The 15,544-nt window shown below is 44.0% G+C and overlaps 1 protein-coding gene across 2 annotated transcripts in view; it reads left to right on the top strand.

Annotated features, from left to right (window-relative positions):
* The window catches only part of KLHDC10 (kelch domain containing 10), a 51,829-nt gene extending 36,764 nt beyond the window's left edge, over positions 1 to 15,065 (top strand). For both annotated transcript variants that reach the window (XM_084786373.1, XM_084786374.1), the window contains 7 exons: positions 823 to 977; positions 3,510 to 3,658; positions 5,570 to 5,654; positions 6,338 to 6,404; positions 6,811 to 6,858; positions 8,578 to 8,717; positions 10,063 to 15,065. In XM_084786373.1, the coding sequence (XP_084642499.1) occupies positions 823 to 977; positions 3,510 to 3,658; positions 5,570 to 5,654; positions 6,338 to 6,404; positions 6,811 to 6,858; positions 8,578 to 8,717; positions 10,063 to 10,272 (854 nt within the window). In that variant the 3' untranslated portion in view covers positions 10,273 to 15,065. The remainder of the gene's footprint in view (positions 1 to 822; positions 978 to 3,509; positions 3,659 to 5,569; positions 5,655 to 6,337; positions 6,405 to 6,810; positions 6,859 to 8,577; positions 8,718 to 10,062) is intronic.
* The last annotated feature ends 479 nt before the right edge of the window (positions 15,066 to 15,544 follow it).

Below are 15,544 nucleotides of genomic sequence, written 5' to 3'. Positions count from 1 at the left end.
CACTTGCTACTTCTGTTTGTTTTTCATCTCTAAAAATGGAGGTTGGGCTCATTGCTTAGTGGTGGAATGCACCAAGCCCTGGACGCTGGCAGAGCCAGAGAGGGAAGTAACAATGAAAGAGAGAAGAAAACAAAACTTACAGTTCCTCCCTCATAGGGTTGTTGTAAGAATTAAGTATGGAGGCTAAGGAGCTTCCCTGAAGTCCCACTAGAGTGAGGTCCAACTTGACCATGCAGACTGTTGTCTTCTACACTGTGTGAGTCTAAGATTGTGAGGAAGTTGGGGAGCTAGTGAGATGAGAGGGGCAGATGGAGGAGGGAGGGAAGAAGAAAGGGAGGATTGTGTGTAATGTGGCAGACAGAAAAGATAAAGGTAGAATATCAAAATTGCCTACAGGATGTTGGCGTTTCTTTTTATCTAGTGGAGGATTAAACAGACAGAAACCGTAGTATTAAAATATAAAGATCTCCTACTGGGTCTTTTCAAGGCAAAGATGATAGACCACTTTCCTTTGGTTTGCTGTGTTTTTGAGCTGTCCTGAACAGAACTGGTATTCTGCAGTTTGTGGATTGACATTGCTATGCACACTTAGTGAATTCTGTAAGTACATTTTGCCTGTGTGTCATACATCTAGCAGTGAACCATGTGAGACAATCCATACAGTATGAATTAAGCCACTTCATAAAATTCTGTAGTTAGGAATGAGTGATCTTAGTAAGGTCATTAAAGTAGACATGTTTGAGCTTTTCAGATGGTCTGGGTTCATGGGGCAACATTACAGAAAGCAATTGCATAAGTGGAATGTGTATTCTTTCTCCCCAGTTGTGCTGCATGGAAACAACTTGTTAGTGTTTGGAGGTACAGGCATCCCATTTGGTGAGAGCAACGGCAATGATGTCCATGTCTGTAATGTGAAGTACAAGAGATGGGCTTTACTCAGCTGTCGGGGGAAGAGACCCAGTCGTATCTATGGACAGGTACTAATCTGAGCCCAGTGAATGGTGAAGGTCTTTGTTTCGTGTGTTTCTAGTCTAGTGGCAATGTCAGAACACAGGGCTCCCGTTGTTTTAGTGGAGATAGAACTTGATGGGGTATTTCATCTTTCTGGTATAAAAGTATACCATTCTCCCTCTTGATTTCACCATTCTTTGCTGAGGGAGGATATTTTCCATGTGCAGGCTAGAGGATAGCCTCAGGTATTGCTCCTTAGGAGCTGTCTATCTTTGTTTTTGTTTGTTTCTTTCTATGAGACAGTGTCTCTCCGGGATCTGGGGCTTGCTGATGGGGCTAGACTGCCTGGCCAGCGGGTTCCAGGGCTCGGCCCGACCTTGCCTCCCCAGCACTGCTTTTACAAGCGTACATCACCATTTCTGTCTTGTTTTGTTTGTGTTTTATGTGGGTGCTAGGAATTGAACCCAGGTCCTTATGCTTGCACAGCAGCATTTTGCTTACCAAGCCATCTTCTCAGGGCCATTATTTACTTCTAATCCAGTTTAAGGTCAGGAGCTAGATCTACTAGGAAATGTCTTTAAACAAGCCCTGGTGTAAGACTGAGCTTTAGCATGCTCTGAGTCTGGTCTGATGATAGGGTTCTATGAAGAACTTTACTTCCTAAGAAGTATAGCTCACTAAGAGACTGAACATGAATCTGAACTAAATTAAATCTAACACATGTAGAGACTATGTATAGGTCAGTTTAACCTTTGGTTTGTAAAGTTATATTAAAAAAGATAGTGGGCTACCTACCATAAACAGAGAATTCAAGGCCAGTGGCTGAACTTAGAGTAGGCACTGTTTGGCATCTGGCTCAGCTGTGTGGCACACAGGAGTGATTAACCCTATCTGAACTCTAACTTTGAAAGGGACACATTCTAGATGACTCTGTCCCACCACAGGAGCCACCCAGGCTGAGAGTGACCATGGGAGGGAGTGTGTGAGTGTGTGCTCTTACTTTGAAGAGGAGTCTGATGGGAAATGCCTGGGAATGTCAGCGCTGGGCTTCATGCTTTTAGACCGATGCCAGCTGAGTTTCTCTCCATTACTGCTTCCTAGGAGTGTTTCTCTTTAGACTGCTTAGAAGAGGAGCAGCTTTCAGTAGAAATGCTCCTGTCCACTCTCCCTACATTCTTGACCTCTAGGAGTTATCTCCCAGATACCTTTATAGATAGAACCAGCAATACTTTACCTTTGTAAAGGCGAAGGTAAGACAGCCCCTAGGTTCTATTACAGATCTGGCCATCATGCTTTTGTGGACACGCTCTCACATGTTGCCCAGGCTGCTCTCAGCTGTTGAGATCAAGTGACCCTACTGCTTCAGCCTCAGGAAGAAGGGGGCTTAGAGGCGTGTGTTAGATACCTGGCTTTCGAGTCTTTTTTTCTTAACCTTTGAAAACTTTTGTTTATCATTAGTATTACCAGCGTGGGTGTGCACTCATGCTACACAGCCCATGGCGGGTATAGGTCAGAGGACTTTTTGGGAGTTGCTTGTCTCCCTTCTCTGTGAATTCTGTGGATGAGCTCAGAACTCTGTGGTGTCAGGCTTGCATGGTCAGCACTTTTACCCACTGCATCATATTGCTAGCCCGTTAACTTCTAATTTTGGTGGAGTGCGTTTGTTTTTTGTTTATGTGTTGGTTTTTATTATTAACCTTACTAACACGAGGTCTCACTATGTAGCTCAGGTTAGCCTGTAATGCCTCAGCCTCTTGAGTTACTGGGACATAAGCAAGCACCATCGCACCTGAGTCCAAGTCTGATACTTTATCTTATTTTAGATTTATTTAATGTGTATACATGTCTTGCCTGCATGTATGTGTGCTACATCTGTGCTTAGTGCCCACGAAGGCCAGAAGAGGGTGTTAGGTCTCCTGGAACTGGATTTCCGGGATAATTGTGAACCACCATGTGACTTCAGTTCTCTGGGAAATCAGAAAACACTGCAGCTACTGAGCCATATTCCTACCCAAGAGTCTTAAAGGGTTAAGAAGAAGAGGCCAGGCAAGTGGTGGCGCAGGCCTTCATTCCCAGCACGCGGGAGACAGGCAGGAGTATCTCTGAGTTCAAGACCAGCTTGCTCTACAGATAGAGTTCCAGAACAGCTAAGGCTGTGCTGAGAAGCCCTGTCTCAAAACAAAACAAAACAAAAAACTCCACCAAAACACTAAAAGAAAAGACAAACAAAACCCAATAAAGAAATAAACAAACTGAGCTGGAGAGATGGCTCAGAGGTTAAGAACACTGTCTGCTCTTCCGAAGGTCCCGAGTTCAATTCCCAGCACCCACATGGTGGCTCACAACCACCTGTAATGAGATCTGGTGCCTTCTTGTGGTGGGCAGGCACACATGTGGGCAGAATACTGTATAAATAATAAATAAATTGTTAAAAACAAACAAACAAAAAAACCCAAGGGAAAACAAAGAGAAGAAGAGAATTTGATAAAACATGGTTGGAGGCATCTACTAAGTCTCAGTTCTGTAATAAAGCGTTAAGAAGTCTTCTCCTTCTACAGGCCATGGCCCTCATCAATGGCTCCCTTTATGTCTTTGGGGGAACAACTGGCTACATCTACAGCACAGACCTGCACAAGTTAGATCTCAACACCATGGTGTGGACACAACTCAAACCAAACAACTTGTCCTGTGACCTGCCAGAGGAAAGGTAGGTACTGAGCTGATTGACACTTCAGTCTTGGGGGGATTTGACCTCTTCCAGAGCCTTGGCAATATGCAGAAAAAGTAGCTAACTGGCACCTGGGTCCAGATCAGTAGTAAAGAAAGGTCTGTTGGTGGGAATATAGTATTTTAAGATGTTATTTCTGTGTACTTTTTAGTCTTTCAGTATTAAGAAGCTAGTAATGTTATGAAGGAAACCAGTGGTAGCCGTTACCACTGAAAGTCACACTGAGGGTCAGTGAGTACTGACTGGAAGTCAGTATTCCCTTTGTTTAGACTAATTGTGTGTCTTTTGTTGCTTTTTAGTAACGTGTCTGCATTTGCTATACTCTAGGTGTCCTTCCTTACAGTAGCATTGTTGCTGGGCTAGCTATTGCAGAGTTCCTGGGAGGGCACATGGGAGGGAGCCATTAATGCAATTATTTGGATATAACTTACGCTGTGAGCACTAGAGCCTTTCAGAGAAAGGAGGACAAAGTATTTTTACATAGTTGTTGTCTTTGAATCATTTTATGGACATGTCTATTGTTGCCAATGGGAGGCAGAGGCAGGAGGATTAAGAATTCCAGTTCTGAGCCCACACCTTTAATCCCAGTCCTGGGGAGGCAGAGGCCAGCCTCAACTATAGAGTGAGTTCCAGGACAGCCAGGGCTATGCAGAGAAACTCTGTCTTGAACACCACCCACCCCACGGAAAGATCCAATTCTGAGGGGCTGGAAGGATAGCTCAACGGTTAATATGACTGCTCTTCAGAGGTCTTGAGTTCAACTCTCAGCACCCATGTAGCGGTTCACAACCATCTATACCTGTAGTCCCACGGGATTCACTTCTTTCTTCTGGTGTGCATAGTACATGCAGACAAAACACCCATATACATCAAATTCTAATTAAAAAAAAAAGAATTCTAATTTCAAAAGAGCCTGTATTAATCAGGGTTCTCTAGAGGAACAGAAGTTATAGGATGAATACACACACACGGAATTTATTAGAATGGCTTACAGGCATTTGTCCATCTAGCCCCACAAATCTGGTAGTTGTTAAGTCCACAAGGCAGGATGTCTCAGCTGGTCTTCATTATACACCAGAACCCTGAAGAAGTAGGCTCAAATGCCAGAGAAGGGATGGGCTCGCCAGCGCCAGTTAGAGCAAGCAGGCACAGGGGAAGCGTGGCCAGATTAAAGGTGGATCTTCCCAGTTCAAAAGATCTGCATTAAAAGTGGATCTTTCCACTTCAAATGATTTAAGAAAAAAGCCTTCACAGTATACCTAGCCACTTGGGTTTTAGTTAATATACTCAAGTATACTATTTAGTTAATATACTCAGGTATATCAGATATACTCAAGTTGACGACCAAAAATAGCCATCTAAACTTAGAGATAGCTAGGATTACCATTTGAGATTGGATACCTTCTCAGGTGTGTATGCATGTCTGAAAGTTTTTTGTTTATTATTTTATTTTATTTTTGGGGACATGGTTTCTCCGTGTAGCCTTGGCTTTCATGGAACTCACTTTGTAGACCAGACTGGTCTTGAACCCAGGAGATCCACCTGCCTCTGCCTCCGGAGTGCTGGGATTAAAGGCGTGTACCACCATGCCTGGCATGTCTGAAAGCTTTAAGCCTGGTTGCAGCCTATTTAATGTGGAGCTCATTTCCTTTTCAGTTAATAATGTGAAAAGAACTTCTGAATGGATTAGCTATCTTTATTCCTTATTGATTGTATACTAATGCATTTCATGCATATTCTGTAATTCACTTAATTCACTATTAACACTTAGATCGCTTCTAATAATTTGTCATCATAAATAATGGTTAATATTTAGTTAATAAAAACCTTTCAGCTAAACCTTAGGAAGGTCATTTTCACCTAGTTAAATATTTTACTCGGTATTTTCAGGTACAGACATGAAATTGCTCATGATGGGCAGAGGATTTACATCTTGGGAGGCGGTACTTCCTGGACAGCCTATTCCTTAAACAAGGTACTTTTTCTTAAAGAAGTATAAGGTTGTGGGAAAAGACTAGGCAAGGCATGTGTCTTACTAGTCGATGTGATTCCGTTAGGGACTTGAACTTCTGAGCAGCTTCAGCACTTGTTTTGTGATGGCAGTTCTCTGTGACAGAAGGTTTAACTCAGTGGTAGTCACAGCCATCATGTGCTGAGAAGTCTTTATGAGCGTGGTCCTGGGTGGGCGGGAACTAGAGACTGTAGCAATTAGAGCTGGAGCCAGGCTCCTCAGTCTGTCACATTCTTGTCAGCGCAGCCAGTCTAAGCACAGGCATAGGGAAGACTCCACACCAGACTCCAGAGTCAGCCTATTAGGGGCTTTTAGTCATCCGTCCCCAAGGCATTTCAAAATACCATAGTTAGATGTCCCAGAGGAGGTCTGGATCGGGTGACAGAGCCCCTGGCCTGCTGTGGAATTGAGGCGGTCTGCTGAAGTCCTGCCCCACAGCCTTACCCGTGCTGCTTCACACACTGCGGAGCTGTGCGAGCTCTGGAGCAGCACACGGAGAGGCGCATGTGCTTCTCTCCTCGCTCTAGCTTTTCCTTCTCACTTTTTCTAAAGGTGCTCTTAAAAAGTTTGCTTTAAAAATGTGCTTTTGTTATAACTAAGATTACAGTTATTTACTTGTACATCTTTTCTTTTTTTTTCCTTCCAAGATCCATGCATACAACCTTGAAACAAATGCATGGGAAGAGATTGCAACAAAACCTCATGAAAAAATAGGTAAATTAAAAGTAGTGATGCATGTCTTTAACAAATGTCCTTTATACTTGTTTTTTGGAGGGGAGTAAGGGTAGTTTGCTGAGCAGAGATTTTAGCAGGGATCAGTGAGTTATGTGGCACAGGTGGAGAAAATGCACGTGAAATAAGAAATGGGGGCTTAGGAGCTGGAGAGATGGTTCGGTGGTTAAGAGCACATACTGCCCTCCAGAGGACCTCAGCTCAGTTCCCAACAGCAGGCAGCTCACAACCACCTGTAACTCCAGCTCCAGGGGATGCGGTTTCCTCTGCTGAGATCTCTTCGAGGCACACACATGTGGTATGCACAGACACACACACTCACATAACAGTGAAAAAACCCTGTTGTTTTCTATGAATAATGGAATTCCTGTATTTATGTGTTTGACAGGTTTTCCTGCAGCCCGAAGGTGTCACAGTTGTGTTCAAATAAAAAATGGTATGTAGTCTAAATAAAGTTTTGATTTATTTCTGTAATCATAGCTGCTGAGAATGACTGATTTCCTAATTAGCTCCTCAAAGGGGGTGTATAATTTTGGACAGCACCTATTTCTTATCATTTAAATATAAAGAGAACTCTAGAGAGTTTTGCCTCTTGGCAGTTTTCAGAGTGTAAGTGTAGTTTTCTGTCTGGACTCTGAGTTAAAGGAACTCTGAAGCTGATGATAAACAAGCTTGTACTGTACCACTGGACCCTTCACTTCATCTGTGGCTCTAACAGATGAGTCTTTACACAGGAAACCTTGGTGCCCATTGTATTAAAACTGTAATAACTTCTCCAGAGTATTATAACATGAAGTCTGCTCTCTGTCTGATGGCAGAACTCTGAGTTCATTCTTTGGGGCCCTACAGCAAAGGCCTTATATGACTTTAGAGAGTGGCAGCTACGTTATCTAAGTATGATATTGACTCATTGGCTAATGTTCCTGGCTTTGAATTTTGAGGACATCTTGTAGTTTAGTTTAGTTTTGTTTTAACATTTCTCTATGGTGTTTTGCCTCTGAGAGTGCCAGATCCTCTAGAACTGGAGTTAGAGACAGTTGTGAGCTACCATGTGGGTGCTGGGGGTTGAACCCAGGTCCTTTAGAAGAGCAGAAAGTGCTCTTAACCACTGAGTCATCTCTCCAGCCCCGACATTTTGTAGTTTTTGTAGTTGGATATATTTCTTTGAACACCCTCCCTCCTCCCGACTCCTGGGAGGAGTGGATGCAAGAACTTGATAGCCTGTAGCCTTTCAGCGTTCTAGTTGAGATTTAAGTAGTGGTATACGCCATTTTATGTATATACAGGGACTTTTAAAAATTACATTTCTGCTTTCTGGATAAGATTTATAGGTAGTGACACTATTCTAATTTGCCTGTGAGGATAGAGGAGCTATGCTTTAAAGTTTTTCTTAATCCTAGCCAAAAAAAAAAAAAACCTTTCTGGTATATTTTATAGTTTAATTCAATATTGGCTTAAACTTGGTCAAGGCTTGATTAACTTCTGGGCCTTTAAAAGGTCACACGGCCTTTACTACAAGTTGATCAGTAGTTAAGAACTAACTGACCCCCAAGCTATATAGATCAAATGAGCTTTTGCTATTATCGCTGAAGATGCCTGGAAGAATTTATTTTGTGGCCCCAGATTGCATATCTCAATGAGGATTTCTCTAAGGTAAAACCTCTGTGTGGAAGCTGTTTGTCTCTAGGACTAAAAAAACACATGCCTTTTCCAAGATGGTACTCAAAAGAAGAGTTTGGAAACTGGTCTGTAGCTTTTGTTTTTGTCTTTGATCAGGATTTTCTTGACTAGTGACATTTTTAGCTTCTCTTGGAAACTGAGAAGAGGTAGCTAGCCCGCTCCCTCCGGGAAATCTCCCTGGTGCTGCAAAGCCACCTTCCCTCAGAGCAGGGTCTTTCCCTAGACCACAGCTTATTTATTTCCAGCCTCTCTCTTTCCTGTTTATTCACTTTCTGTATCTGGAACCTAGAAATATTTGAATTTGAGAACCTTGACATGATGCCTTCTTGGAGGCTGGCATTCTTACTCCCCGTGAACTGTCCCACTCGTTTTGAGGAATGGCCCACCTGCCAGCTAACCATGTGCTCTCCGTAAGACATGCTGTAGCTGCGACTCATTTCCCTTGTGTGCTGTTGGCTTTCTCCGTTCGTGACAGATGTCTTCATTTGTGGGGGCTATAATGGAGAGGTGATCCTGGGAGACATCTGGAAGCTGAATCTGCAGACTTTCCAGTGGGTGAAACTCCCGGCTACCATGCCAGAGCCAGTTTACTTTCACTGCGCAGCTGTCACGCCTGTGAGTGTTTGTTCTCATATCACTCTTACGTGGTTGTAGGTTGTAAGGAGGAAAGATGCAGATAGCAACAAACTTTGATGGTAAAAAAGGAGAGGAAAATACTATCACATCCAAGTTTAAAAGAGCAGTCAATATAAATGTATGGGAAATTCAGTATGTGGTATTTTAGGCCCTGACAATGAATTCTAAGCTGTTTCCTAAGAGGGCAGAATGATGTTACCGTCTGTTATCATATTACTGAAGAGACTGCCAAGAACCTTTATCTTTATCTCTGTGTTACCAGCATTTGGCACTTTGAATATTTAGTATACATTAAATTTAATTTTTAATAAAATATTGTTTGTAGCCAGGCAGTGGTGGCGCAGGCCTTTAATCCCAGCACTTGGGAGGCAGAGGCAGGTGGATCACTGTGAATTCAAGGCTATCCTGGTCTATAGAGCGAGTCCAGGACAGTCAAGGCTACACAGAGGAAACCCTGTCTCGAAAAACCAAAAAAAAAAAAAAGTTGTTTGGAGTTGAAGCTAAAACACACAATAAACCAGGCAGTGGTTGGTAGCATATGCTTGTAATCCCAGCCCTCAGGAAGCAGAGGCAGAGCCGGGCGTGGTGGCGCATGCCCTTAATCCCAGCACTTGGGAGGCAGAGGCAGGTGAATTGCTGTGAGTTTGAGGCCAGCCTGGTCTACAAAATGAGTCCAGGACAGCTAAGGCTACACAGAGAAACTCAGTCTTGAAAAAAACAAAACAAAAAACAATTTAAAAAAAAAGGAAGCAGAGGCAGGCCGATCTCTGTGATTTCAGGCCCAGCCTGGCTTACAGAACGAGTTCAGGACAGCTAGGGCTACACAGAGAAACCCAGTCCCCCCCCCAAAAAAAAAAAAAAAACAAGACAAACAAACAAAAACACAATAAAAGCAAATTATAAAACAAAACTCTAGAACTGGCCATGGTAATCCTGACACTCAGAAGCCTGAGGTGGGCAACTCATTTGACCTTAGGAGTCCAGTTCCAGCTAAGCAGTGCATGAAACCTAATGTCAAAAACAGAGCCCAAAGCTCCACCAAAACCGTACTCTTCCCTTAGTAACCGTAGGTTATATAAGCAGTCTTGGTTTCTGCATAGGTTCCAGATCAGTGAGGATTTTGTCTGTGGTGGGTGCGTTGAGCCCAGCCTGGTGGTTACACCAGCACGGTACCTGGTTTGCATCTCCAGCCTGAGGGGTTTTGTTTCATCTCACTTTAGTTAGTTAGAGCTATGCTGGTCCCTTTGCTTTGCTGAGTCTCTGCCTTGGTGGCTGTTTCTCTTCCATTTGAACGTGTCTTCTTTTAACTGCCATTTGCTCATAGGCTGGTTGCATGTACATTCACGGAGGAGTGGTGAACATCCATGAGAACAAACGGACTGGGTCACTGTTTAAGATCTGGCTGGTGGTACCTAGCCTGCTGGAACTGGCATGGGAGAAGCTGCTCGCGGCCTTCCCCAACCTAGCAAACCTCTCCCGAACACAGCTTCTGCACCTTGGACTCACACAGGAACTCATCGAGCGCTTGAAATGAGGATTTCTGGACTGTTCATTGATACTGGAAATGTTAATTTAAAGAGACTCCTTTATTTATGGGCAGTGTAGAGTGTGCTACAAAGAGCATTGGTTACCCTGATCAAGGCCTTATTCAGAAAATACATCAGATGCCTTTCTGTGAATGGGTTTAAGTTTATGGACATAACACTTTCTCATGTGCTTTCTTCTTTGCTTCTCTTCCTCCTGCCCTGTAATGCACCCATACTTATGCACTCCCTCTTTCTTGATGGAGTTGAGGGGATACCTGAAAGTAGCTTAATAATGTTAAGAATCAAGAGAGATAATTTGTTGCTTTTTTTTTTTTTTTAATTCTGAACATACTGACCATGTCAGCTAACACTACAGATTAAAGCATCATCAGCAACAAACACAAAAGTGTAAAAGGCCAGCAACAACAAGAAGTCGTCTGGGAGATAGAGTGAGAGCACCAACCTCGATAGTCTGATGTTGACTTAGTGTTTCTGAGATGTGTCTGAGTGGCTGGATGTACAGCAGTGGTGATGACCTGGTGTAGAGATGCCTAGCCATGAGGAGAGTAGGCAGTTCAGCAAGGCTTGATTAGTGAGCCCCCTCAGCCTTGCTCCCGAGGGGAGCGTTGGCCTGCCAGGATTTAGTGTGTCTGTCACCGTTACCCTCTGTTGTTGTCTTTCAGATTAAATGTATGGCATCAAGTTCTTTCCAGGCAGCTTTGAACCTCCCCTGCACGTACTAATGGCGTTAAATAAGCTCTTCATGGCTAATTGTAGATCTTCAGTGTGTGGTGTAAAGGTCAAAGGGCAGTAGAGTAGAGCAAAGCACTCTCGCCCTTCAGCCTTACTATCTTAGCTTCTGCTTGGGGTGATGGGCTTTGACTGGCAGAGCAGCTGTTTCTTTTTTAGAACTTTTTACTCTCTGGACCATGTTCGTGCATTTTCTCAATCAGTTGGTTCTCGATTCCCTCCTGAGCTTGTTGCGTCCTTTGCTGTCTGCTTCAGGGTGCACGATGCTGTAAGTGCCTAGGAAGTGGGTGAAGGGTCTTAAGGGAAAAGGCACAGCTCGTCCTTCCTCAAGAAGCAAGTGTCATTGGAAGACCCAGCAGGAGGAGTGACACTGAGGATCATTTGCCTTTTTTGGTGAGAGATTTTAGTTCTGGTTTGGTTTGGTTTCACTTGTTTTGTCCCCAGATGGCTAGAAGCGTTGGAGGAGTTACTTGTGTAAGCTTGTGGGTATCCGTGGTGTAGTCAAGGTGCTGGAGGCCTGCAGGAGGGTGCAGCAGACTCCCTGCAGGCCCTTTCCAGAAGAGACCTGCAGGAAATTTCAAACACATTTTCCCTTTAAGTGCCTCTTTTTTCACCTAGCTTTAACATTATTCTTTTTCGTTTAGTCCAGAAGAGATCTCTTTAGTTTGTATGGAGTTAAAATCACCTTTGAGTTAGAGTTAAGAAGTTCCTGCCCGGAGTGCAGTTGTAGGGAGGTCTCCTGACTTCTGCTCCTAGCAGGGCGTGTGCTCTGTCCACGTGGGTTACGTTAGTGGAGCCTTTGCTCTGTGACCCTGAAGAAGCACATATTGGTGAGTTTGGGTCGTTTATTGGGAGTGAGGAAATGGGCCTGTTCTTCTAGGGGTCCCATCCCCAAATCTCACACTCCCTGTTGGTGTGGCTTTTACTTACTGCCACCCTGCTAGGTGTGCTCCTCAGAGGAGCTCTCTCCCGCTCAAAACTAACTCCAGGCCAGATCTCTGGACACGTGGTGGAAATGTATCCCAAACTAAATAAGCCATGTTTTCTAGGATGACAGAAGGATTTTTTGTCATTGGTTTATATAGGGACCAAAGACTGAATGTTCAGCCTCTGTGCTTTGACACCCATGGTCCTTGGAATATAAAAAGGCCTCTGGTTCTGTTATTCCAGAAAGCTGTAGAGAGGGGTCTGCTTCAAGCCACACTGGATGGTAACTTTTTTAAGCCTTTTGAAGGCAGTCTTCTTTGAGATAGAGGAGGCCTGACATCAATGCCCTTCTGTATCTTACAAGTACATGTTCGGTTTAAAGTGTCTTTGAGTAGAACACTAGTGAAAGTGGTGCAGTGAGCAGCTGTTCACATGCACATGGTCTGGATGCCAAATGACTGTCGTTAAGGACTTAGAGGAAGGTGCCTGGATTTTTTCTCTGAGGGTCACCAGCATTTTGGTTTCTCTGTAACCAGCACTTGGATTCCTAGTGTGGGGAAGGCTCTGATGCCTGCTGCTCCTCTTCCTCTGCCTATTTGAGGGACGCCCGGCCATCTTCCTGCAGTCCTGGACGTGGAAGTGCAATATATGTAGAAACATATGGTCTATACAGATCATGTGGGAGTGATGACTATAAAGTGGATACACTACTTTTTGTACCTGTCTTGGGCAAGTTCAGCTTATTGCTTTAGAATGAATTATGCCAAGAATTTTCAGTGTGATCATAAGCCAACTTCTTGGTAAAGCTAGATTTTTTTTTTTCTGAAGTCCATGTTTTCTTATTCTAGTTCATAAAAAAAATTACCGTTCCTTGATTTCTTTTTTTTTTTCTTTTCTTTTTGTTTTTTGTTTTTGTTGTTGTTGTTTTTGAAATAGGGTTTCTCTGTGTAGCCTTGGCTGACCTGGACTCGCTTTATAGACCAGGATGGCCTTGAACTCACAGAGATCCACCTGCCTCTGCTTTCTGAGTGCTGGTATTAAAGGCATACACCACCACGCTCAGCTCATGTTCCTTGGTTTGTTAGAGTTGAGATCCAACCCCCCCCCCCCCCACCATTCCTGTTTGTACTATCTTCTATTTGCATGCCTTGCCCAGGAATAAGAAAGTCCACTCGAAAGTGTTGCCCAAGTGGAGAATTAAAACCTGATATTAATTCAGTTTTCCCACATATACACTAATCTATCTGGGAATGTAATACCTTATTAAATGGTGGGGGTTTTTTTGGTTTTGTTTTGTTTTGTTTTTACTATAAGGTATTTTCCACTTCAGAAAACTGTAAACCAGTATATAATAGAGTGAAATTTTACCTGCTCTTCAGGGCAGACAAACTCCTTTCTTTCCACCGGCAGCAATCCTCTTTCAGGGCCTAATGACTTATATAAAAGCTTGCTTTATAACATTCATGTCCAGCACAGAGCTACATTTAAAAGCTATATATATATAATGAAAATATTAGCATTTCTAGATTAAAAGAATGACATTGACCTTTGGTTATCCACAGCAGCAAGATGAAAGCACAGACAATGAAGTCCTTGATAATCAGTGTCTCCATGTTTCTGTCAGAACATTGATTTATTTACATAGCTTTCTCCTTCCTATTCCTCTCCCACAAACATCTCCTTTTCAAGGAACTAGTAATTTAAGAAAGGAAAAGCAGCTCAAAGAGGTGGCTAGCCACAGGCCAGGGGCCCAGTTAGCTTAGAGGTATTGATGCTGATCTGAGAACACAGGTGGGACCCTGAGGTGAGATGGTGCCCTTGAGCACAGCCTGCCGCCTCCTGACCAGACAGAACTCTCACTTCTTGTGGGAAGAAAAGGCCGTGTCTGACAGAAACAAATTCCTCCATTTGGACACGTTTCTTGGCTTTTTGTTTTGTTTTGTTTTTTGTTTTTCCATATAGGGTTTCTCTGTGTACCCTTGGCTGCCCTGGATTCGAGTTGCAGACCAGGTTAGCTTTGAACTCACAGAGATCCACCTGCCTCTGCCTCCTGAGTGATGGGATTACAGGCTTGTTTCACTACGCCTGTTCCCCCCGCCCCCGTTGGCTTTTGACCAAGCTCGCTTTTCTGTTTCTTTGGAATCACTGTCCACAGTCTAGCATCTTGGCATGCAGGAAGGGCGCACTGTCCTCTTGGACTGTGTTGGTTTTGTCTGCTATACAGCAGTTTGGTTTTCTGTGGTCTTGGTGATGGCTAGAGAGTGGCCCTCCCACCAACTTGCTGATTGAGCACAAAAAGCCATTTTCCCTTTTGTTCTTGTTTCCTGGTGTTGGGCTTCAGGGTGAATGAGGGTTTATTGTTATAGCCATGCATTTTAAGAGCTGGTTACCACAGGTGTAAATTTCATTCGTCCCCAGGTACCTTAGAACTCTGGAAGCAGCATTGGCTGGACCAGAAACAGGCTCTCGCTAGGGTTCTAGAACCTCCATGTGTTGTCACCCCTCTAAGCTTGTGAAATTTGGGGGGAAATCTTTCCTTGTCTCGTGTCATAAACAGAAGTTCTGAGTTGTGCTTCGATAGTGGTGCCATCTTCTTGGTGTACTTTCCATGTTTTTTTTTTTTAACTTTTGAGAAATTTTTAAAGGCTCCACTTAGTCCACACAGGGCAAGTGAGAGGCAGTTTTCAGAGAAAAGGCCAATTTCATAAGTAGTAGTAATTGCTGTTGTGTTAGTTACAAACAAGGCAGCTGGAAGCACTGACTGGTGTGGAGTCTGCACAGGGAGAGCCTGGGGTCTCCCTGCCTGAGGGACAGCAGGGAGGGACAGCCTTTCTCTGGGGCTGCTGAGACTGGGCCAGGTCTGGCTGGCTCTTCCTGCAGGTGTGCAAGGCCATACCCAGTGCTTGCCTTACTTTAAAGCTATTTGCCACAGTCCTGTTAAATAGTGTGGATGTCCTTTTGCAGTCTGGTGTGCATGCCGTGTGATCAGGACAGCTTTTCCACCTCCCCTGGTTTCCTACAAGCAAGTAAATCTACCCTGAAATGTGCGATCTGTACTTCCGTACCTTGTCAGTGTTCGCTGTTGGTTTTATAAAACAATCTGATCAATAAATCTCTAAATCTACTTGGTCCAAGTTGCCATGATTGTCTGCAGAAATTTGTGCACATGTGTGAGTTCACCTGTTTGACATATGCAGTCTTCTGTCCCCACCAGGGCCAGCTTTGATCTGTCATCTCTGCACGCCCTTCACTATTCCCCCAACCCTGTGATGGGTCTATCTGCTCACCTTCTGGAACTCCTCCTGAGTAAGGGAGCACCTGTGGGGCAGGCCACACTCTTGGTGTGCCATTTCATATCCCAAACCACTGCTGAGTAGTTTGTATGGTGTCAAAACCTCTCTGAAGTGTTGGAGGAGAGAGAGGAAAGTCTAGGGACATGTGCACCATGTGAACACTCATAGGACTCACAAGCCAAAGGAAAGGCCAGAACTGGAGCCAGGTCCTGTCCTGGCGTCTCTGGAATGAAGCCACAATTCTCCGCCCTGCTTCACTTTCTGGCCTTCCTCCCAGCTGTATGTCTCCTCAGCGCTGTTAAACCCATCC

Source organism: Acomys minous (assembly GCF_964271855.1).
Source record: "Acomys minous genome assembly, chromosome: 6".
NCBI lineage: Eukaryota > Metazoa > Chordata > Mammalia > Rodentia > Muridae > Acomys > Acomys minous.
The sequence above is the reverse complement of the archived record's forward strand: the minus strand, read 5'-3'. Positions and strand labels throughout refer to the sequence as shown.